Source organism: Aspergillus costaricaensis (genome assembly GCF_003184835.1).
Source record: "Aspergillus costaricaensis CBS 115574 unplaced genomic scaffold BO79scaffold_14, whole genome shotgun sequence".
Classification (NCBI taxonomy): Eukaryota; Fungi; Ascomycota; class Eurotiomycetes; order Eurotiales; family Aspergillaceae; genus Aspergillus; species Aspergillus costaricensis.
The window spans coordinates 412,279-434,403 of record NW_020291814.1 but is presented as its reverse complement, the minus strand read 5'-3'; the positions used below and the strand labels follow the sequence as shown (position 1 = coordinate 434,403).

At 49.7% G+C, this 22,125-nt stretch overlaps 9 protein-coding genes and 1 non-coding gene across 10 annotated transcripts; 4 read left to right on the top strand and 6 right to left on the bottom strand.

Annotated features, from left to right (window-relative positions):
* Positions 1–1,193: 1,193 nt before the first annotated feature.
* On the top strand, positions 1,194–2,164 carry BO79DRAFT_194126 (Mpv17/PMP22 family protein). Its single transcript, XM_025681023.1, has 5 exons — positions 1,194–1,262; positions 1,339–1,393; positions 1,454–1,559; positions 1,628–1,933; positions 2,004–2,164. Exons 1-5 carry the CDS (start codon positions 1,252–1,254, stop codon positions 2,069–2,071), a joined length of 546 nt encoding a protein of 181 aa, XP_025540066.1. The 5' UTR covers positions 1,194–1,251; the 3' UTR covers positions 2,072–2,164.
* Positions 2,165–2,342: 178 nt separating this feature from the next.
* Positions 2,343–3,116, bottom strand: BO79DRAFT_264585 (kinase-like protein; the record flags this gene model as incomplete). Its single annotated transcript, XM_025686807.1, has 1 exon — positions 2,343–3,116. One exon carries the CDS (start codon positions 3,114–3,116, stop codon positions 2,343–2,345), a length of 774 nt encoding a protein of 257 aa, XP_025540065.1.
* An 893-nt stretch (positions 3,117–4,009) lies between these two features.
* Positions 4,010–5,605, bottom strand: BO79DRAFT_287243 (uncharacterized protein). Its single transcript, XM_025688561.1, has 2 exons — positions 5,529–5,605; positions 4,010–5,464 (listed from the first exon to the last, which is right to left on the bottom strand). The coding sequence occupies exons 1-2, from the start codon at positions 5,557–5,559 to the stop codon at positions 4,107–4,109; spliced, it is 1,389 nt and encodes a 462-aa protein (XP_025540064.1). The 5' UTR covers positions 5,560–5,605; the 3' UTR covers positions 4,010–4,106.
* A 575-nt stretch (positions 5,606–6,180) lies between these two features.
* Positions 6,181–9,034, top strand: BO79DRAFT_208887 (LCCL domain-containing protein). Its single transcript, XM_025682481.1, has one exon. The coding sequence runs from the start codon at positions 6,516–6,518 to the stop codon at positions 8,559–8,561; it is 2,046 nt and encodes a 681-aa protein (XP_025540063.1). The 5' UTR covers positions 6,181–6,515; the 3' UTR covers positions 8,562–9,034.
* Positions 8,834–11,738, bottom strand: BO79DRAFT_264572 (amino acid permease; the record flags this gene model as incomplete). The annotated part of the gene is made up of 19 exons (XM_025686806.1): positions 8,834–9,285; positions 9,346–9,424; positions 9,479–9,626; positions 9,693–9,819; positions 9,880–9,968; positions 10,021–10,222; positions 10,276–10,300; positions 10,348–10,380; positions 10,429–10,457; positions 10,516–10,550; positions 10,606–10,684; positions 10,735–10,849; positions 10,905–10,976; positions 11,020–11,084; positions 11,189–11,217; positions 11,279–11,351; positions 11,407–11,476; positions 11,541–11,574; positions 11,641–11,738. 19 exons carry the CDS (start codon positions 11,736–11,738, stop codon positions 9,182–9,184), a joined length of 1,506 nt encoding a protein of 501 aa, XP_025540062.1. The 3' UTR covers positions 8,834–9,181.
* A 752-nt stretch (positions 11,739–12,490) lies between these two features.
* BO79DRAFT_245136 (flavin-containing polyamine oxidase) lies at positions 12,491–14,975 on the top strand (the record flags this gene model as incomplete). Its single annotated transcript, XM_025685447.1, has 7 exons — positions 12,491–12,748; positions 12,808–12,838; positions 12,901–13,038; positions 13,091–13,391; positions 13,505–14,535; positions 14,678–14,722; positions 14,916–14,975. The coding sequence occupies exons 1-7, from the start codon at positions 12,618–12,620 to the stop codon at positions 14,973–14,975; spliced, it is 1,737 nt and encodes a 578-aa protein (XP_025540061.1). The 5' UTR covers positions 12,491–12,617.
* BO79DRAFT_t133 lies at positions 14,706–14,777 on the top strand. Its single transcript has one exon. It is a non-coding gene; the product is annotated as a tRNA-Arg (tRNA).
* Positions 14,976–15,227: 252 nt separating the features above from the next.
* Positions 15,228–15,620, bottom strand: BO79DRAFT_146509 (uncharacterized protein; the record flags this gene model as incomplete). The annotated part of the gene is made up of 1 exon (XM_025678465.1): positions 15,228–15,620. One exon carries the CDS (start codon positions 15,618–15,620, stop codon positions 15,228–15,230), a length of 393 nt encoding a protein of 130 aa, XP_025540060.1.
* A 3,032-nt stretch (positions 15,621–18,652) lies between these two features.
* BO79DRAFT_228035 (cytochrome P450) lies at positions 18,653–20,055 on the bottom strand (the record flags this gene model as incomplete). The annotated part of the gene is made up of 4 exons (XM_025683931.1): positions 18,653–19,071; positions 19,132–19,770; positions 19,829–19,906; positions 19,977–20,055. 4 exons carry the CDS (start codon positions 20,053–20,055, stop codon positions 18,653–18,655), a joined length of 1,215 nt encoding a protein of 404 aa, XP_025540059.1.
* A 1,287-nt stretch (positions 20,056–21,342) lies between these two features.
* BO79DRAFT_146806 (uncharacterized protein) lies at positions 21,343–21,702 on the bottom strand (the record flags this gene model as incomplete). The annotated part of the gene is made up of 1 exon (XM_025678484.1): positions 21,343–21,702. A coding segment is annotated over one exon (360 nt), but the record flags the coding sequence as incomplete, so codon positions are not given.
* Between the last annotated feature and the right edge of the window lie 423 nt (positions 21,703–22,125).

Genomic DNA, 22,125 nt, shown 5'->3' with positions numbered 1-22,125 from the left:
CCGATTGGCTGGCTGGCAATGTTACACCGATGGGCCCTGTCATGTTCAACGTGTTCCGCAGGAGCTTGGGTACACTACGAAGTAGATCATAGACACTATGATATGTCTTCGGGGATTATAATACCTGTACTATCACATGGAGCCGCGACAGCCACGCCATGTGCATCCTGAAGGGCACAAAAGCCCGCAAAAGGCGATTTTCGGAGGGCTCGCTATGTGTGAATCAATTTATCCTCCGTTTCGAATCGTTATTGGTAGCGTCCACCAGCTAGCTAGCTAGTAAGTTCACTGACTTTTCAGTCAGGTTCTGCTAGCCACATGATGTATATTTTCTACCTCAGTTTGCAGGCGGTAAGTTAATGCACAGGCAAGATTGCAATCCCGTCCTTGCAACAAAGCCAGAGGTTAGAGCTAATTAGGGAATATAGTGCGACAGCCTTATACTGTACTCATTCATAGCGTTTGTTGTAGAGATAGCTAAGAGGGTCCTATAGTGGACTGTTCTAAGGACATTGTAGAAGGGTCCATTCATGTCAGGGTTCTTAGACGCCACGCTGCATTGGAAGATCTGTCTAGTCCTCGGCATATGGTGCCTCAGGTACGAATTCCTATCCTCAGGCACTAAGCTTTGCCACTGAATCCGACTAAACCCAAAGCGGAAGGTTTTGACTGGTCCGATGGTTGATGTTAGCTGGTACGAGGAACAGCATACAGGTTTGTGTTGGCAAAACTGTAAGCATGAGCGAATGCCGGTGTAGGAGACGCATCACCGGTGTGTCAGTTGCAATTCTAGCTTAGATCTCACATGATACCACTCTACTCTTGTGTCTATGATCCCGAAAGAGCTAACTCGTAACACCAGCATGACATACTCCGGAATCCTCTAGTTGTCAAATAGAAATAATGAGGGTCTGGATGAAAGAGGAGTCGAGTCGTAAGTAGAGGAAAGAATCAGGGCATGATTACAGATGAAAGTTTCTGTCTCTCTGAATCGGTCACAATTTTCACATAATACTTTGCATAAACTTTGCCAATCAGGCTAATTTGTCCAATAGTGCCCCCCAGATCCCTGCAAGTGGTCGGATTACATCACTGCGGGCCGATTTCCTAGTCGGGCGCATCCGCCACGCGACCGACATTCCTCCCTATTGAACCAAAACAGACTTCCAATTTCATCATCTCATCTTCATTTTCATCCCATTGATCCATTGACTAGATTCAAGGAAAGGAACCAATTGACTCCCCTTCAATATGCTCGCGTGGTGAGTTGAACAACACCCACCCCAATCACCACCACTACCATCTCCATCCCCCGCATTAACGATATCAATTCCCCAGGTACCAGAGATGTCTTATCCAGCGTCCTCTCTTGACGCAGAGCCTCACCACAGCGGTAAGCTTCAATCTGTCCTCATCACACTCTTTCAACAAAGCTGAGAAAGAAATCCACCAGACCCTCTTCGCAGTAGGTGACGGGCTCGCCCAGCAAGCCGTCGAGAAGAAGGGCCTGCCCAATCATGATGTAACCCGAACTGGACGGATGGCTTTGTATGGTGGTGGTAAGTCCAGCCCAGCCCCCGTTCCCTCATCCCCCCTTCATTCCCTCTAAACAAAAGCAAAAATATAGCTGTTTTCGGCCCGGTCGCCACAAAATGGTTCCAATTCCTCCAGAACCGCATCCAGCTTTCAACACCAACCAAGACTCTTGCTGCGCGCGTTAGTGCTGACCAGCTCGTCTGCGCTCCTACCATGATTGGTGTCTTTCTCACCAGTATGTCTGTCATGGAGGGCGTTGATCCTCAGGACAAGCTCAGTAGGACGTACTGGGATGCCCTGCGCGCCAATTGGATGCTTTGGCCGGCGGTTCAGACCCTTAACCTTGCTTTGGTGCCGTTGCAGTACCGTGTGTTGACGGTTAACGTGGTTAATATTGGTATGTATCTTTGGATTCCTCGTTTCCATGGGTTTGCTTTGGTTGCTGGGTAGAGCTGACGGTTGTATAGGATGGAATTGCTTCCTGAGCTTGGTTAATAGCGTCCCTCATGGGGATGAGGTTGCTCCGGGAGTTTGATAGGTTTCGCTCTTTGGCTTTCCTGTATCTTTAATGTTTGGTTTGGCTGTTTACTACGGTATTGGTTGTGTCGGATAGATGGCAATTTTTTCTTGGCTTAGAATAGAATTTCAATTTCTGGTGTTCCCTTGTTCGAAATGATTATGGCCAGATTTCCTCTCTGAATCCACTGGGCCACTACACATATTCGTTTGATAATTGCAACATGATTTCAGTAACAGCACTATGTAAGCAGATGCTCAGGAAAAAGTGGTACTAAAAAGCGCTTCGTTCAAAATAGAAAGTCTTCATCCGCCGATCCAGCCAGCCAAATTCGTAAATCTCTTAACGCGTCAAGGTCATTCTTCTCCAGCGCAACATTGACAGAAGGGTCATGCCACTGGTGTGTTCTTTTCGCTTCGGTGTCTCTCAACGACTCCCCGATAAACCGACAACTATCAAAATCGATCAGAACAAGCGTACCCTTTTCATCAATCATAATGTTCGCTGGGTTGATGTCATTATGGACAAGTCCGATCGAATGAATATGTTTGATGGCAGACATAATCCCTTCTAGACCTTCCTTCATCTTCTCTCCCACAAGCTCACGAGCACTTGAAAGGAAAGCGACCTTGTTAAGTCGCTGAGGATTGACCGCTTCGAGTAGCGTGGACGTATATCGCTGGAAGCAAAGCCCAGAAACTCGGCCGTTAGTCTCCATGAAACCATAATAGGTCGCAATATTTGGATGGGGATGTTTGCGAAGAATTTCGCATGCTTCGACTTCGCGGGCGATTTGCTTTTCGAGATCTCCATTGACATACGCCAGTAGACTTGGGGTTTTCACGTAGACTGCTGACCAGGTGGCTTTCGCCTCTGGGCCCCTATCCGCTGTTGGGACCTGCTTGACCTCATCGAGATCGTGAAGTGTTTTCGGCGATTCGAATCGATTCGTCCATTTTCCAGAATATAGTATGCCGTCTTGCCGGACGAAACACTCGACATAGGCAAATTTCATCTTCCCTTCGATCTTTCTAAAGGCCTCGTTTTTTTGTACGACTTCCATAATATCGCGGTGTATCAGTTATGAGGGACCTGGGGAATTGAGTGGAACATGAACGACGCGACATGGCCAAGGAGATTGTGAGCTGGTCTTTTAAATCTGATCATAAGGGGTGGGACGCGTGACTTCGTGCGAGTGCGGTTGCAGCCAACAATATTTTCCTAGTTGCGCTGCTTTTACAACAAATCACAAATGTATCAATTCATTTAGATTACCATTCGAACTGTTTACAGTAGGGAGTCCCCTATAGACGAGTTGACTTATGTTTCACGATTTCGCACCGGACTAGTCATAGGAGTCAGTACATATCTTCAATAAATGACCATCCAAATCCACAGATTAAGATAATCAATACGAGGCAATACCTTAAACCTGGACCCACGAATTTGTGCTTCGGTTATTGGGTACACGATCGACCACTGTGGCTAATATATGTTTGATGCGGGCAGTACCTGGACAAAAACCGAAGCCTATACGCAGCGGAGAGGCCGAAGCTGACCCAAGATGAAGAGAGAGAGCCGCGAAAAAGTATCCCGCCGCATACTCGTGTAGCTTTCGAGCAACCGAGGCTCAAGCGCTAATGAAGCGAGTGTGTGCACTACTCACACTTCGCTACTAAGAGGAGTGAAACACTAATAGTATGTCGGTAGACACTTCGAGTCCAAAGAGCCTCGTGTCTCTGTCCCAGATTTACCTACTTTCAACCAATGATAGGCAGTTGTCGATATTTACGGTCCTTGCAGCCTGAATGTTATCTCTCTACTCCCATGCAGTAGTTCCGCAACCCTATCATTGAAGAGCTAAAGTGCTACAACAGGGCGCGTTACTCCTTACTATATATTAAATTTATCATATAGCCAAAGATACTAGAAATATAGATATCAAACATGGAAGAGGTCAAAGGATGATCATGTTCGTAATTAGATAAGATGTCTGGGGTCTCCGGATACAAGGTGAGAGAGACGAGGCTGTGGGAAGAGGTGATTATGCAAATCAGAGTGCAGCATCGTGTAGCTCCTTCACTAGCGTGTCAATAACTGCATTGACCAGCTCTGGCTCCACGACGCCTGTCTGCCATGTGATCCCCAAAACCAGACAGCCATCACCACCGGTGATTGACGAGACCTCCAGAGCTGCACCCAAAGCACTGGGTGTCTGGGAGAACATCGCCCGTGTGGCCTGCGGCCGCGACGGATCTTCTTCCTGTTTGGACTGCAAGACACCCACATTGGAAACTTCAAAGCTTTCATCGCGGTCTTTGCCAATCTTTCCCCGGAAGAGGTCCTGAAAGTTATCTATATGTTTGAGCAAGCATGTGCCAGCATTTTTTCCTTCGCGACCCAGTGCCTGTTCGATAGTCGCACGAGACTTCCTGGCTTGATCCCATGGGAAGGTGTCGGGATATTGATTCACCTCGTTCCGATAGAAGCTTTCCGCAAAGTCCATGACCCAAACGCCCATAGACTGATCTGTAATTTCTCCTCCCTTCAGCCACCTTCGACATGAGATGGCGCCGTTCATTTGAACTTTGGTATACTTCACTGGCAAGTGGGTGAGAAGAGCGCGGGCAACTGCTGCCTGCAAAGCAGCGGTGACAGTTGCATTGTTTTGACGACAGTTCTTTCTGAAAGCTGCAGACACAGCTGCGGGGATGATGATTTGGCGTAACTCGGTCTTGACTGGAGCGGATATTTTGGCGCCTGTCCAGAGGCGTGGATCGCGATGAGACCATACTTTCGCTCTGAAAAGAGCATTAAGAAGAAAAGGTATGGTCGTAGGACATGGATGGAGCGCCTCCAGATTTGGCAGCAGAGGTGATGTGGGCGACTGAATGACTTGTTTAACCTCGCCTGGGGTCATGAAAGTAGCAGCAGCGTGTAATGCATCCAAGAACGTCTGATGAAATGCCTTCCCTGAAGTCCCGTCCCCAATCGCGTGGTGGAACACATAGACTGCGGTAAAGCGCAGGTCATTCGCTTCATCTGTCAGGATGAATAGTCTCCAGTACGGCAAAGGGGCAGCAAACCCTGTACTATGTTGAACTCGCAGCAATTCGCATAATTCTACATCCGGTTCATTGTTGTCGGGAAAGTCGCGGGTGCGCCTTTGAAATGCCACCGACTGGCTCAGATCAATCTCCGGGAGGCGCACGAACCAGGTATCTTCGGTATCTTCACTGATGGGGATGGCGGACAAGATAGGATGCTGGCCGATCAATGTCTCACAAGCCTTATATACATAGTCTTTTAGTGGCAGAGTGAATGTATCCGGCAAGATGTAGGTTGCCGACACCGCGACGTTAAAATATAGTCCGAGTGAATGGCGCGTGGTGGAGTATTTCTCCAGGGGCCCTGACAGCTGTCAATTCAAGTCCCCGTTGGCCTCGGCTTCTCAAGTCAGGCACTTCTCACTCACCAACTGGACGTAGTCTTTCAAAATCATTCATTGTTGCAAGGATGTCGCATGCTAAGACTCTGGGCGCGATGAAACACGGAGGAGAAAGAAGAAGTACAATGGAAGGCCACGAAGAACAATAACTTGCCCTTTCAAGACCAATCCGCCGGGGAAAATCAACGGGTCGCGCCGCCCCTGTATACTTTCCGCGCCAAAATTTCCTTTTCCGGACAACCTTGCGACGGCATACAAGGCAGACATTAATACCATCCGGTCTGATATAGTCGATCGCTCCATTTCAACAGAAGGGGTACTGCATAAATATTATGTTTCCATCTTTCTCTAGTATTTGTTAAAAGGTTTATCGGACAGTACTACTACTTCGTTTCTAACATCTACTTAGCCCACTCGGGGTCTGGAATCTATGTGAGTGTCAGTGGTGTATGCAGGCCAGGGTTCCATGCTACACTCAGGTATGTAGTAGTTTGTTGCTCATTATTTTCTAAATGATGATCAGAGCAGAGGCGATCCGGTTTCGGAAGCCGTCAGTCATGTGAGGAGCAGATCACATGCCCACTACCATCACGTGCCGTGACATCGGGCGCCCAAGAGAGGCGAAACACCGGAAACTCACGGAAGCCCGACTAACTAACTAGTCACCGACTGTTCTGTCCGTCTGTCTGTCGCTCTGTCGCTCTGTCGCCTCCGGATATGTATCCATGTAACTAGTCCCGACGCGCCTCATTCTTTCCCTTATCTTTATTTCTATTCTCACCTGATTTCCCCTTCGTCTTTCTCGCCCTTCCAGAGCTCTATCATTGAGCGCTCCGATCCCCTCCTTCCACGGGCTGGAAGGGTCTCTCTCTGGTCGCGGTCTAGAATCCCCGAGTCCTAGCGTACCTCCACCGTTCGTCCCCACAGTTAGCTGCGTCCGTTCCTTGGTCTTCTCGGGGTTCCGATATACCTCACCACAATCTCCCCAATTGTTCGCGTCGACGTCCTTGCAGCATGCTTGGAGAAGGACCTGAGGACGTCTCTCGTCCTCATGTCCCACCACTGTGGGAAACGGAAAACCGTCCCGTGGACGATACCCCCGACCTCCCTCAGCATGAAGAGACCGGTCTCCCATACTTACCCGTCTGGCTACGGGAGTCATCCAAATCCATTCGCTGGGGATGGGTTCCATTGCCGCTACGCAAAGCAGGCTGGGCGATAGCTGACTGGGTCAAGGGCCCGAAACCTCCGCAATCCCTACTATTGAAGCCGCTGTTTCCTCGCTATCAAGAATTGCCGGTTCGGTTACTCGAGCGCTTCTTTCCCAAACGCAAGCATAAGATCGCATTGCTGGCACTGCTGTATTTTGTCTGGTTTCTGCCCTGGACCATTGTCTTGCTGCATTCGCGACAGGGCGGTTACATCGAAGGCTATGGACGACCGAAGACACTCGCTTGCTCCACGAGTCTATGGCAGTCTGGCAATGACTGTGGCCTCAACGGCAACGACTGTCGCCCCTTCTCTGCATCAACGATGGCCTTCCGGTGTCCTGCAAACTGCCGCGACTCAAAATTGCTCCAGCCGCATACGATCGGCAACCAGACGTACAGCTACCAGGGCCTGGTAGTGGGAGGTCCTCAACCAGAATCCGATGAGCCTGCCGTGTATCGAGCAGATAGTTTCGTGTGTCAGGCAGCCATTCATGCGGGCGTGATCACTAATGCGGTTGGTGGTTGTGGTGTATTGAGGCTGGACGGCGCCGCCCATTCCTTCCATGCGTCAAAGCAACATGGAATTCGCTCGGTTGAATTTCCGTCAACCTTCCCCAAATCGTTCAGCTTTGTCGAGCTGTCCTCAGCACAGGCAACCTGCCCTCAAGATCCTCGCTGGCCATTGCTAGGCATTACCATTGGCGCACTAAGTCTTCTCTGGCTGTTCTGCGTCTCCCCACCTGTTCTGTTCTTCAGCACGTTCGTCATGCTGTTTTGCCAGGTGGGACTGGTTTCTGATCCGCCATCGATCTCTCAGTTTGCCGACCTTTTCTCAACCATGTTCTCGCGACTCTTGCCGGCGTCGTTTGTGGCCTTCGTCCTGTATAAGTATTGCGCACGGCCGCTTCTGACCCCGCTATCCGAGCCAATGTACCAGCTGACTAAAATGCTCCTCTACCTGCCACCTGCCTTTATTGGTGGTCTGAATAATTACACTTTCGCCAGGCTGATCCCGCTCGAGCGTTTGACTCCTCATGATATCCAGAAGCAGCCCGGAGCCAAGGTTGCACTGGCCCTGGTGATTCCCACGGTGGTCTGCATCATCTTGAGTCAAGCCTGGCAAATTCGCATGGGAGGCTTAATGCCTCGCTACCTCAAGATCTATTGCACTATGGGTCTCATCCTGCTGATCTTACTCCCACTGCCAGGTCTGCGCTTGAGAATCCATCATTACATCCTTGCCATCCTTCTCATGCCGGGAACGGCCCTGCCTACGCGCCCTTCGTTGATCTATCAGGGATTGCTATTGGGTCTCTTCATCAACGGCATCGCTCGCTGGGGATTTGCGTCGATCATAGAAACTCCCGCCGCCTTGGGCGAGCAAGCCCCGGGCCCTGGGGGTTCGCACGGATGGTGGGGCGGGACCTACCCCAATGTCAGTGATTCCTCGGTCTCCGTCTCCCTTCCTGGTCCTGGGTCTCCCGAAATACATCACGGAAATGGAAATATCACTTTCAATCTCTGGGAACGGCAACGTATGGACAAGATGGGCGTAGATGGTATCTCTGTATTGGTGAACGACGTCGAGCGCTGGCGCGGCTATCTGGACGAAGACAAGCGGGGTGAGTTTATATGGCATCGACATGGACACAGAGGGCTGGAACTGCAACATCGACCCACCATCGAGAGTGACCAGCTGGACGTCACTGTGCAGGATGATGATTCTGAGCCGGAAGACCTTTTCTTTCGGTTCGCCTTCCTCAAGGGTGCGGAAGCCGGCAAATACGGTGGAGCCGGGGTTTGGCTACGGGATGGAAGATGGATATCGCCGCCTCCGCCGAAGTCGTAAACATAGATTTGGTGACTTTTCTGAGCCTGCTAAATTGTTGATTCGTTCGTTTGTCTCCTCATCTGGTACGAATAAACGTGGTCCATGCTGCAGATCCAAAAACCACATTCTTACGCTTTGAAACACCTACTATCCAACCTACCTCCTGTGCTTTCATATCACCCAATCTATGGTTGGTGGTAATGCGCTATAAATGGTTGGTTATGTCGCCGCCTCGCAATGATTACACTGACCTCCCGCACGTACATGAGCATGATGAAGTACCGGCTTGCAGCAGCTTCTAGTGACTCTCCCAACAAGCCATTGAAGAGCAAGGCATTCGTACTCTTCAGATCTTAACTCCATTTAGCCCATTATTGTCAAGCTAGATGCGTCACTTTGTGCAAAAATATATGAACCGAAACGTCTTGATTACGCAAATCCGCGCCCCAGTACATAAGGGCGGAAAAACGAAAAAATAAAAAAGAAGAGCAGTGACAAGATATGGTTCCACAATATTAACTATGTATTTGTATACGAACGTACCCTAACTAGGATTTTATAGCTACCCCCCTGCTACTATCTCACATATGTCTTCAATCTGTAACCGCCTCCATGATAAACTTCTACAGGGGTATAAATCAAGACAAATCCACCCTCGGCCCCGTGAAATTCTTCCTCCCGTCCACAACCCACTGTACCACCGAGACGATGACAATAATAGCAAATGCAACAATGCAGTAATCTAGCAGGACATATCAGCACTGAACACAGCCCCTGCTTCTCGGGGGGGAATAAAACTTACTCATACTACTCCCCGTAACCGGCCGATCAGGCGGGAATAGGAACAGCACAGTAGTAAGTGCAATATACGATAGCGAGATCTAGTCAAGTTAGCACATCTGCCACTATACGAAGATATCTGTAACTGGACATACAGTATCGATCACCCAGCCAATTGCATTAGGAACTTTCCACTTGCGATCAGGGAGGGTTCTCCGTCCGCGTAAACAATTCACTGCGATTGGCATGGCGTAGGAGAGATCTAGTGCGACGACAGAAGCGGAGATAATTGCGTTGAAGGCACTGTGTTTATCTCAGTATGTGTTTTGTATTCTCTTATGGGTAAAATGATGTCGGAGAGGGAGGTACCTGCTTGATCCGAGGTAAATGCACCCGAAGATAATTACCACAAAGGCGGTTAACATTAGTGCGTTCAAGGGAAGACCGAGTCTGGGGTGCACACGCGCGAAGAATTTGGAGGCGGGGAGGCCGCCGTCTCTGTTTCGTGTTAGACTTCGTGTCCATGTGCTTCAGGGAGCGGGGAGCGAGAAAGGACTGGTGACGTGCCTGGCGAATGCAAAGATCATTCGGCTGCTTGTTGTCATGACGCTGAGTGTTGCGAATAATAGACAGACGAGAGGAAGCCTGTAGTCCGACTTTAGTGCCGGTTGCATGAAATAAAGGGAGTGGAATATACATGAGGAGGCAGATGCCGCCCACCCGGTTGTTAGTGGCATGGATGAGGATTTCTAGTAGAGGCCCTGCGCTGGAATTGACTACTTCGTCCATGTTGCCCGCCACGAACAGGAGGACAATGAGGAATACCGCCCCTGTAAAGGTACCAATGCCGACGCAAACTACCATGATCTTGGGTCCTTTGATCGAGGGGTTGGGGATCTCTGTGTTCGAGTGTCATTAATAGGTTATTTAGGATGCATATTGGAAGTGATACCTTCGATCATGTGAGCCACCGCGTCCTAGTTCATGTTAGATTGACATCTGCACTGGTGAGTGGGATACTTACAAATGCGGTCACTCCAAGTCCCCCTTGAAGAAGCTGCGTCTGTTAGCGTCGTGGTAGACTAGTATAAGAGATGTGGCTAACCCCCAGTAACCAAGCCACTCCATCAGGCCCTATCGCTCGTTAGCTTGGCTTGCAATATTCACAGGACCTCTCCTTCAGTAAACTTACAGCCAGTTTGATTGACAAAGTCGCAGAACACAAAGCTATATGCATGGTCAGCATGGTGTGCGGCCAAGACGCTATGACGGGAATACATACTAGGCAGAGTTGTAGTCCGGGGATGCACAAGCCAGCACCGTGATGCAGATCAGAACAAAACCACCGATGGACCAGGTGACTGTTCCGGTTAATAACCCGCTCTGATACATTTTCCGCAGGGTAGCTTACATGCTCCACGGTAGATGATAGGCAAAATTGAATTCATGAAGGCGTTGATGACGAATGCAAGCAGTGTGTATCCCACGTAGATCAGGAACTCTTGCCAGCGCTGCCAAACAAAGTCCTACCAGCATGGTATTAACATCCAGATGATTGTCCAGAGACACTAGTAGTCTTACCGGGTACACGGATGACACAATTCCTGCAATCAATTGGCAGGAGAGAAGGGCATTGGTGGCGACAAGGGCAACCTAGCTGGTCAGCGATGATCAGGCCATTTCTGCGGAGACATACCCATCCGGCCACATTAATCCATCCGGTTACCCAGGATAGGATAGGAACCCATTTTGGCCAGGATACTGAGAGACGTTAGGGAATACTAACGTGATAGAGACAATCCTACATACTGACTGCAAATTGACATTAGTATAGCATCCTGAAAGGTTGCTGCGAGAAAACATACCGGCTACCCAATGATACTGGCCCCCCGCCCTGATACATTATCATTAGTGACTAAGCTCTTAGCAGACCAAGCTGGTTTGATAGAACTCACGTTGGATATGCGGACAAGAATTCAGCTAGCGACACTGCAATACAGAGGTTGCAGAACCCCGCCGTGACCAAACCTATGACTGGGGGTCAGCAATCCCAAATAGGAAACTAATTCCATTGGCAGCCCACCCCAGACGACACTAGTGCTCCCCCCTGAGGGTAAGCTGAGGGACAAGCTCGCGGATAGAGCCGTCCAAGACTAATCGGCAGATTATCAGCACGTGTGATCGACCCGTAGGCAGTTGGCACTGCAGAGGACATACATTAAGCACCGCAAAGGCCAGTCCAAGCATAGACCTAATCTCGGGTCAATAGGGTTTCTCCCATCGGGGCATCCAGGACCAGGCAATCAATAGTACACACAAGGTCGAAAAGTTCCGTTGCAGCTCGGGTTTATGCCCCATTTCGGCCAATTGAACATCATCCTCGGGCCCATCGTGGGCGACTTTCGATTTTTCCATGGCCGAGGGTCAGTCCAAGGGGATTGTTGACGGGAGATTCTGGCAGATGATGGAGTTGAAGTGCGACATGAGGTTACTGGCAGCTTAAATCGCACTGAGAGGGGTAATGTTGGGCTAATAGGAGCTATGGATCAAAGGGGTATGTCCAACCTCATGCGGGGAAGCTTGATCTACCCGCGGCTGGTCAAGCATCGCCCAATCCTCTTTGCGCGGCACTAATACTGTCAACCAGAAAGGGCAGATCAGGATCTATCCGGAATGGCGGCCCCAGGCACCCATCGGTCCATTTCGAGGTGGGGATGCCTTATCTCCTTATCGCTGCCTTATCAGGCGTTGCTAGCCAATCAGGAGGGAGGACCGCCTCACCCGCCTGGACATTCCTGTCTGGTGCAAAACCACCGGCTTATTCTGCTGCGCGGCTTTCATCCCTTGATGATTGCTGAATGAATCGCCTTCCAGAAGCTTGTTGAGGAATGTCTCACGTGGTACGCCCTCTTGCCTTGGCTGCCCGCCAAGATGCCTGTCCCGATCACAAGGCGCTCCCACCAGCCCTTCACCGATCATCCTTGCCCTTCCGTGCAGACACACTATTGATTTGATGCTTTTGCTTTTGCTTCCTCTCCCTTTGGGTTCACGCCTGATTAACTATTTGAGCTGGCCCTTGTCCGGCTGACCAGCCCACCATGCCAGGTCCTGACAGGCTTGATTTGACCTCCCCCTTATCCTCTCTGGTGTAGCAGTTGCCGTTCTCACCACGGCCAATCTACTTACTACTACCAGTGCATAGCAAGCAAATCAGTCTAATGCAGAACTGAGTGAATATATACCATACTACTATTGCCATCCACTTCCGCTCTTCGTAGACGTCACTCACCTGCCATGCATACGATTCCCATCACCGTTTCTTTATACGCCTTCCTAGCGACGACCTTTCTGTTCTCCTGCTCCGCTTATGTTGCACAGGCACCGCTTAGCGATGACAAGTGCACCGAAACAACAGTGGCCATCTTGTAGGAGCTCCCCACTGATGTTTCATATCGCGCTGGAGCTTAGCGTCTAACGTTAACAGGGGTGGAGGGATGGCCGGCATTGCAGCTGCAGTAGGTGACCCTCAGGCCCCCTACCCTTAACCCCGACCGGGAATGCTCACCAAGACCACTAGCAAGCCTTATCCAACGCATCTATCGACGACTTCATTATCCTCGAATATCGCCATACCTTAGGTGGTCGTGTCTGGCATACCGACTTCGGGAAGGATAAGCAGGGCAAACCATATGTGATTGAGCTAGGAGCCAACTGGGTATGACAACCTACACTCTGTCAAATCAATATCCGCCTCACCATTAAAACAGCTCCAAGGACTCGGCTCTGAAGCCATCGAGAATCCAGTCTGGGCACTAGCCAAGAAGTACAATCTGAAAAACACTTACTCAAACTACAGCTCCATCCGAACATACAACGAGACCGGCTACACTGACTACCGCTTTTTACTTGACGACTACGCCCAGGCCTACCACATTGCTGCCCGCAATGCCGGCCGCATCCTGACGCAGAACCTGCAAGACCAAACCGCACGCACTGGTCTCGCCCTCGCTGGCTGGAGACCACGCAAGAACGACATGGCCGCACAAGCCGTGGAATGGTGGAGCTGGGGTATGAACAATTACCGTTAAGAGGGGGAACACCCAACCCTTTTCATACCCATCGGGATAACACCAACCCTATCCCATCTCCCACACCGGACTAACGCATATCCCCTCAATTAGACTGGGAAGACGCACACACGCCCGAAACCAGCTCGCTGGTCTTCGGTATCGCCGGCGAAAACCTAACCTTCAACCAATTCGGCAAAGCCAACCACCTCGTCCTCGACCCGCGCGGATACAGCACCATCATCGAAAACGAAGCGCTCACCTTCCTAGCCAACCCCTCCGATAGCCGCCTACGTCTCGACACCCGTGTTACCCGCATCGAATACTCCCCAAGGGGCGTAACAATTCACACCAAGGACAACAAAAACAGCAACACCTGCATCCGGGCCGCCTACGCAATCTGCACCTTCTCCCTGGGCGTCCTCCAGAACAAAGCCGTAACCTTCGACCCACCCCTGCCGTCCTGGAAACAAACCGCCATCGAAAAATTCAACATGGGTACCTACACCAAGATATTCATGCAATTCCCGGAGACCTTCTGGCCCACAGACACACAATTCTTCCTCTACGCCTCCCCAACAACAAGAGGCTACTATCCCGTCTTTCAATCACTCTCGACAGAGAACTTCCTCCCCGACTCAAACATCCTCTTCGCCACTGTCGTCGACGAACAAGCCTACCGCGTCGAACGCCAATCCCTGACCCAAACCAAAGACCAAATCCTCGATGTCCTGAGAGAGATGTTTCCCGACAAGGACATACCCGAGCCTACGGCGTTTACTTACCCCCGCTGGACGAACGAACCCTGGGTCTACGGCAGCTACTCCAACTGGCCGGCGGGAACGACCCTCGAGATGCATCAGAATCTGCGGGCGAATACGGAAAGACTCTGGTTCGCAGGGGAGGCGACTAGTGCCCCCTATTTCGGGTTCTTGCATGGGGCGTGGTATGAGGGACGTGAGGCGGGGGATAATGTTGCCGCGCTGTTGCAGGGAAGGTGTGCGGAGGATGTCACTCGTACTGCTGGTACTAGTAGCACTAATGGGGAAGAGGAGGAGGAAGTTTGTGGGGAAAGGGTGTTTTATGAGCAGTTGAATGGGACTACGCCGTTGGATGCGTATAGTCGGCTGAATGGGTGGCCGGCGGTGAGTTACTACTAGTAGGAGCATGGTTGGTTTCTTGTAGCATCTGCTTCATTGTCGTGTTGGTTAGAATGGATGGATGGATGGCGCTGGGGTGGGAATTGACTTTGTTAAGAATCTAATTCAATTTGCGTTATGTATGTAGCCCAATTATTTGCAAATACATATCAATTGGCCTGCTGGCCCAATGGTAAGGCGCTTGACTACGGATCAAGAGATTGCAGGTTCGAATCCTGCGTAGGTCATTTCTTTTTTTATTTTTTCTTTTTAGCCTGTTCGCTTAGCGGTGGGTGGACTATTTCATGCCGGCCTGTGGTCTGGTGGGGCGCCTTCCGTGCAAGATCTATCGCCGGGAGAGATATCAAATCTAGTACTCCGTACAGGTGTCTCTTTGTGGCGTCACTTGTGTTCAGCTGTGGTACCATCCTGATTATGTCAAGTAAATTGGCATTCCTAGACATGTCCCAGTATAGGTCCTATTCTTGTAGGCTTTTTGTATGGCGCTAGTACTAGCTAGTGTAGTTCAATCTCAATTCAATTCGATCAAATTTTATATATTTCAATTTCGGGCTATTCCTACTAATCTGCTACACTCGTGATTCTCCACCCAGAACGAGCTTCATTGTCGCAAATTCATTCAGTACCCTATTCACTGTTGCATCAATCGTTCAATTGTGTTCTCCGCTATAGCTACCTCAAACCATCCCCGACCGTTTTCTCACTGCATCATTAGCCATCTCATTCATAAAAGCACTCCACGCACGCACCTCCTCCCCCCAGAAAAACATCAATGTAGGAATAAGCGACAGTACCAAGCATATAAAAGCAAGTAGCGTACTCGCCCACTGATACCCCATCACCCGGTACATGCTCATACTTGCAAGTGGCAGCATAGCAGAGAAAATATTCTCTCCCGCAGCAACAGCACCCATGGCACTTCCAGGAAACTGGCTGTAAGAATCAACCACGTAGTCCGACACGCCCGTCACGACGCACGCACTACCGGCGCCTACCAAGGTCAACCCAATAGTAGGTGCAATCCATGGAAGACTCGAATAGGAAGTCCAAGCATAGACGAAAAATCTCATGGTTCCTATTGCCTGGTGCAACTAGTTTGAGTTTATACGTATACCAGAATCATGGTAAACTGCTGGAGTCGTGAGACCACTGGTTATACCCAAGAATGGATTTGCCGGTATAATTGCCCAGGTGGTTATGGTGCTGTTCATCCGGATGGTCAACTGGGAGAGAGAGAGAGCAAGTGTTGCAAGGCATTAGTTAATCTCCACGAGCCTTCCATCGGTCAAAAAGGTAGTCGTGTCAGCGACATCGTCTTCGCTTAGAAAACTGTAGGCAAGTAAATAGATAAAATTGGTCGCAGTGTCTTTTTGCTCTACACTACGGCACCAGAGCCAAATCTCTATGCACGATATATCTTGCGATTAAAACACTCGTTGCATTCGAGTTAAAATGGCGTCAGCAGCCGGGATGGAATGACATATGAGCCATGATTTGGAAATCTCTTCTCACAGACTCTCCTTCCGATGGAATTTTCAAAAAGACGCAAGGTGGGCAACCTTCTTTAGGGTATCCTGAAGGGCGGTGGATTATCACAGCTGTCTATTACGGAATAGAATATGTCTGCCGAAGAGGGGAAAGTTGAGCGTGCGAGGGCGCGAAAGATCGACCGGTTAATGGGCAGGGAATATTTTGGATCTAGCAGCACGGGAGCGTGGAGTGGCTTCAAGTAGATCACCAGGTGCTGGGTAGCGGGAGCGTAAGAGGCCGATGAAACTGGTCAACAACAGAGCCACATGGTTCGCGATGCACGCACTTCTCTGTTCGGGAGGGCTGCCTATGGAGGCACCGGATTGTGTTGAAGTCTACGATTGAAGTCTCCTAGGATAGATGAATAGATGAATAGGTTCCGCCGAATCATGGCAGTCCCGGAGGACAGCGGCCTGCTTCCTCGAATATGGCCCCTCACTCATAGGAACCCAGACCCAAGTTCTCGAGCGAGCAACTGTTCTGGAGAACAGACAAATTACTCCTGCAGTCTCCTTTTAATGTCGCGGGACTCGAAGGCCACCATAGGCCCTGTTCATTCATTGCCGGAGCGTGCGAGATATTTATCCGCGCAGTTGCCATAAAGAAATTTTAGATTTACACGGGCCTGGCTTGTAACTATAACTATGGCGAAATATCAGTGTTTCACAGACTATTCTCCGTTCTGGGTTAGTCCTTTATACCGCGACACCTGCATTGGCCTGAATGGTGATAAACCCTGTCCTTGCGCCCTGATATTTGCCGCCGCCAGCATGCCGAGATTTGCTTTTACTAACTGCAATTGGATGTGAACAAGAAAACATACCTCCAGACTATAGCAAATTTCATGGCATGGGTTAATCACAGTCACAACGCCAGCGACATTGCCAAAAGCTGGATGCAAGATAGAATGCAGCAACGGATGATTCCCATTTTCAACTCGCCAGACACAATCGCAATACACGGAAGCCGATACTCTTTAAGGTTGGCTCATCATCACAGCCCACCAACGTTCTGGAAAGCAATATACAACAATGAGTTTGCTAGCACAGCCCGTTTTGCCCGAGCCTACCGCGCGTCTGAATTTTCGGCCATACTGTCTTCATGATGGCCATATCCAACAATTCAGGAGACGGGGAAAAGACGGACATTTACTCATGAGACCATTGCATTCGCAAGGACATATCATATGTCCTGTCAAAAGTGGCCTTGCATGATATGATGTAGAGGGCTCCTGTGCCTACCCGCCCGTGGTATTCCGCTCACACCGAGCTTCTCTGCATTGCTGTGCAACTTTGGAGAGGGTGGCCTTGTCCCATCATCTATCTGGGTTCCATCCAGACCAGAAGAGTTGATTGTGTATACTAGCCACACGAAAGGATGGCCGGGGGATTTGTCGCTGGTTGATCGTCCGTGATTGAAGAATCTGAGATCGGCTTCTGAATCGATTTCAATTCCTCGCAAACGAAGCGGTCCTGGTCAAGAGCGATGTCCAACACACGGAGGGCGGAGCGGTAGTCCATCTTGCGAGATGTCAAGAGGTCGAGCACACCCACGGGACCAGACATGCCCTGCTGGTAGTACTGTTGCAGGACTATTCAACTGAGGGCCAGAAGCGTCTGGCCGCTCTGAGGGTCATTGGCAACGTTCCCGGGCCATGGTAGGCTTGACTCCAGCGACCGCCAGCTCCGATACTCGGTGTGGCAGGCGATGTCCGCGTAGAGGCCCTTTTCTATGGTCATGGTTTTATAGAGACAATGTGAAGCGGGAACGACTAGATTCATGTTCAGAGGGGGGAATAAGAAAAATTGGCCAAAGGCTTTTACTTTTACCCATAAGCAAAGACCATACTCGAAGACAACAGTCCGGAGCGCGCAACTGAGACGGCGCATCGTGGAAGAGGAACCCCTTGCATTCATAGGGGTGGCCACTAACTGACTGTCGCTGTCCCTCCTTCCAGGCAAGATAGATACAATTTGCTGGGTTTCTCTGAACAATATGCATTCTTGCATTCATCCCCTGCTCCATCCCTTGACGCATTCCAATGGAGACTTGAGTGGTTATTCGCAATAATGGCGATCAGCTAGAAAAATGTACATGCATGTCTCAACTGACCACGAGTTAGTCGGAGTCCCCACGGGCAACTGGCGTAAGGGAATTCTGCAACTCAGAGAGGCGACAACCACGACCCCCTTTGTACTGGGCTCTGATTCGCCGAGGGGATTGGTTACCTGGGCCACCCAGGGACTGTCTAGAGTATTCTGGCGTAGTTTTTGCTAAAACCTCTACTACTTGGGGAGCAGCTTCACCGACGCTGAAAATATTGGCTGTTCACAAGATTGGATGGGACAAGGGAAATGATATCTTGATGGCTATCAGCCACAGACTCGGTAGACCCATATGAAAGCACTACGTCGGTCTACCTGATACATGTAACATACAAATGTATGGTGCTTCTGAAAAAGGGACACCCCCTCAGAGCACCTCAGAATAGATCAATGAGACTATCAGCTAAGATTGGCTTCTAGCGGGACTAAGATGTTCCGCTATGTCCACTTTGCCAGGCCGGCGAGGGCTACATCTTCGCGGCACGAGGCCGGATTTGCGCCTCAATTTCACTATTTTGAAAGAAATACGCACTCGTAAAGATATTGAAAGGTATTTCCTGTACGCCAGGCATGCAAGTGACATCGAAATCGAGGAGGATTTTGGCGAAGACGGTTTGGATGACTCTGCTCGCCATGAAGCGACCTGGACAGGTGCTGGTGCCGTATCCGAAGGCTAGAAATTTGTCGGATGTGGTCGTAACACGGGCAGTACAGGACCCCGACGACGCATCGTAAAAGCGGTGGCTGTCAAACATCTCCGGGCTTGGATACAGATCCTGATCTCGGGCCATCCAGTACCATGGCAGCGTGAGGATCGACCCTGGGGGAAAAGTGCGGCCAAGGGAAGGGATGTGGACCGGTTTTATCACAAGACGACTCGAGGAGTCTGGTAGGTTTGGTTGCTTGTTAGTGTCTCACTAGAACGGGTGGCGGGGAGATTGCGCACATAGACTGGAGCTGTGAAGACGCAGGGTTTCACGCATAAAGCTCTCCAGCTTGGGGCATTGGTTCATCACGTCAGGACAGGTACATTGTCCCGCGGGCAGGGCTGCCTGTAGCTCCTCACGGAGAGGTGCGATGCACTCTGGATTTACCATGATGCGGTATATCATTGCAGACAGGATCACTGTGATCGGTAGAGCAGTTTCAAAGTGAAGGAACATGATCTTGTCAGCTATCCGGCTGATTTGCTTTTCCTCATCGTAGTACCTGGTCTCACGACCAATTGTGTTTTCAGCCATACACTCCTCGACCACGGCATCCAGTAGCGAACAGGACCTATCTTCAGACTTTTCGGAGCGTAATCGACGCACCTGACAGCGAATCTCAGGGATGAGTCTGCTCTTGAGCTCGTTCATGACTGTCCTCATTTTCCGATTTGCCGGTGCAAACCGTGAGATTAGGGAATGCACGGCTCTTGGGAATCTGACGCACATGCTTGTATGGGACATTATCGAAGAGTGGTAGGACATGTAAAGCTCAAGGAGCTTTTGGTCCAATGCAAACTCAGGGCCCATGATACACGCAATCATAATCCGCGAGTTGATATAGCTTATTCTTTCCAAGACATTGATCACCTGCCATCCTGCGGTTGAGTTGGTCACTTGTCCGGGTTTCTCTCCTCTGCACTCGCATCCACTCACCTTTTTCGCCGGGGCTCACGGAAAACGCGGACGGTATGATCTGATCGACCTGACTGGCGACCTTGTCGGAGAATGCATCTGAGACTAGTATTAGCACTCCTCTCCTTGAATTCCCTATTTTCGCATCCCAAGGATCCTCGAAACTCACCCAGATAAGGCTTCTTATTGCATTTGATGAGGGCATTGGTCACTGTCTGCGATGCCACGTCCGAGTGGAGGTGGTACATATTTTCCTGAAGGGGTCACTAGCCTGACTTTCTCGGCTTCTTGGGGGTGGGCCTACCTTTTCGACTAATTTGATGAAGCTGAGATGATCTTGTGGAAGATTGCTCCATTCCCTGGCCGACTGTGGTGGGAGGCATATCCCGTAGAACCGGTTAAGAGTACTTATAGCCCAAGGTAAGCCATTTTTGGTATACTGTCGAATGAGTAATTGTAGTTCCGAATGGAGACAACAGATACATAAACTCTCACCTGTTGGTACGCGTGAGCAGTTTCGTTAACTAGATCGTGCTCGGTTGACCACCATCGCAGCAAAGAGCAAACGTCACTCTTCACACCGACTATGGGAATATCTCCCAATTGCTTTCGGATGCTCCTTCCATAGAGATAGTCGTCCACAACGATGGCGAGGCAGACAGTAAGCGCACTCGCGAGCACAGCCAGCACAGATCCCTTTACAGGATCCCAGTTTGGAAAGAAATCCATGGGAGACCTGAAAACAATGTAGCTATTATTGAGATTGTACTACCCATCTGTACTGGGGGGAAAGGGAGGAGGAAAATATATTGCTTCCTCTCCCAGTTTGTGCGATTAATCCCTTTTTCCCCTTCTGTCTTATTAACTAACATGCCGCTAGCTCCCCCTTGCAGCGTGAGTGCAAATGAGCTCGTCAGGCGCGTTCTCTTCTCCAAGTTCACCGCATGAAGGTGGATAGGTACTCTACCATGTCGGTGAGACAACAGGCATGCATAGTCCAGATTCATTTTATTGCCTGTTTGTATTCACACTGAAATTCAAAATTAAGGGTGCTCTTACTGACTCCCCCGCGCCTGTTTTGCTTTTTACGTTTGCCTAGATTGACACAATAAAACAAGGCCCCGTCATAGAAGACTATAGTTAATAGAAGAGAGTAACTGCTAGTAACAGAATTAAGGGTATCATGAATGTCCCTTTCCTCGTGACTTACACCATGCATACTGGTACTTCATTCTAAACCCCATGGGCTGGTGGACAGTAGCCCGCTTTTGTTCCCCTTCAGGCATCTCAGCAGGCTTCCCTGTAGTCTGAGGCACCAACACATCGTCGCTTGTCGGATTTACACGACATACGGGATGGAGAATCTTTCCGTACTCGTACTCGTACTCACGCCTGGTGGTGGGCAAGAATCATCACGCGATGTTTAGACGCAGGCAGGTAGCCATTACTCCATATTTCTCCAAAGCTCCCCATGGTGAACCAGATGCGGTCTTCAGTCTCGGTCGTGGGGCTGGAAAGGACGTCCCGGGCTGGCTTCAGTCTTCGACCTCCACTTCCTGATTCTGATCCTGGATGAGTAATGTGAAGGTCATAAAGTCTGTGTGCGAGGGACACCAAGTGGTCGCCTGACGATCGGTGGTCGACTCGAGGAGTGCTGGATAGTGCAGTAGTCGTATTTTACTCTGGGGCCCGGCGTGAAGAGAGCGGAAGTAGTCGGCCTCGCTGGGGTCCACTTCCAGCCCCAAGAGCGGAGCGTCCAGGACGGCTCTGTGCAGCTGCTCCAACTTTTGAAGGGAATCTTTCATGAACGCCCGGAACCCGGGGAGGGTCTTTTCGTCGACCCAACGATTATGATGAAAAGGTTCCTGGTCGCTGCCAATATCGTAGTGCTCTTGCCGCCAAAAGTCCTGTTAGCAAAGTCTTTATGGACCCTGACGTTCTCGTTAAATTAACGTAATCAACAGTCGGACGGGCCACACGGTCAGGCGGGCCACCTGGTAATACTATACAAAAGATATCTTTTTAAACACAATATATCTCTACCACCCAGGTCTAGAAGAATTAGACTTTTTCTATATAGATATAAAATAGTATAAAGAATATCTATATACCTTCTAAAAATTAATATAAATCTATTTAAAGACTATCATGTTACAATATCTGTATTTTATATGTATTAAATAAGAATCTGTTTTTATTATAAAGGTAAAATTTTTAAAAATCTGAAAAAATTAATGGAATACTTATTCTTATATATATAATCTATCTACAAAGTTAGAGCTTCATAGAAGTAGTACTGGTTGATATATTATAGAATT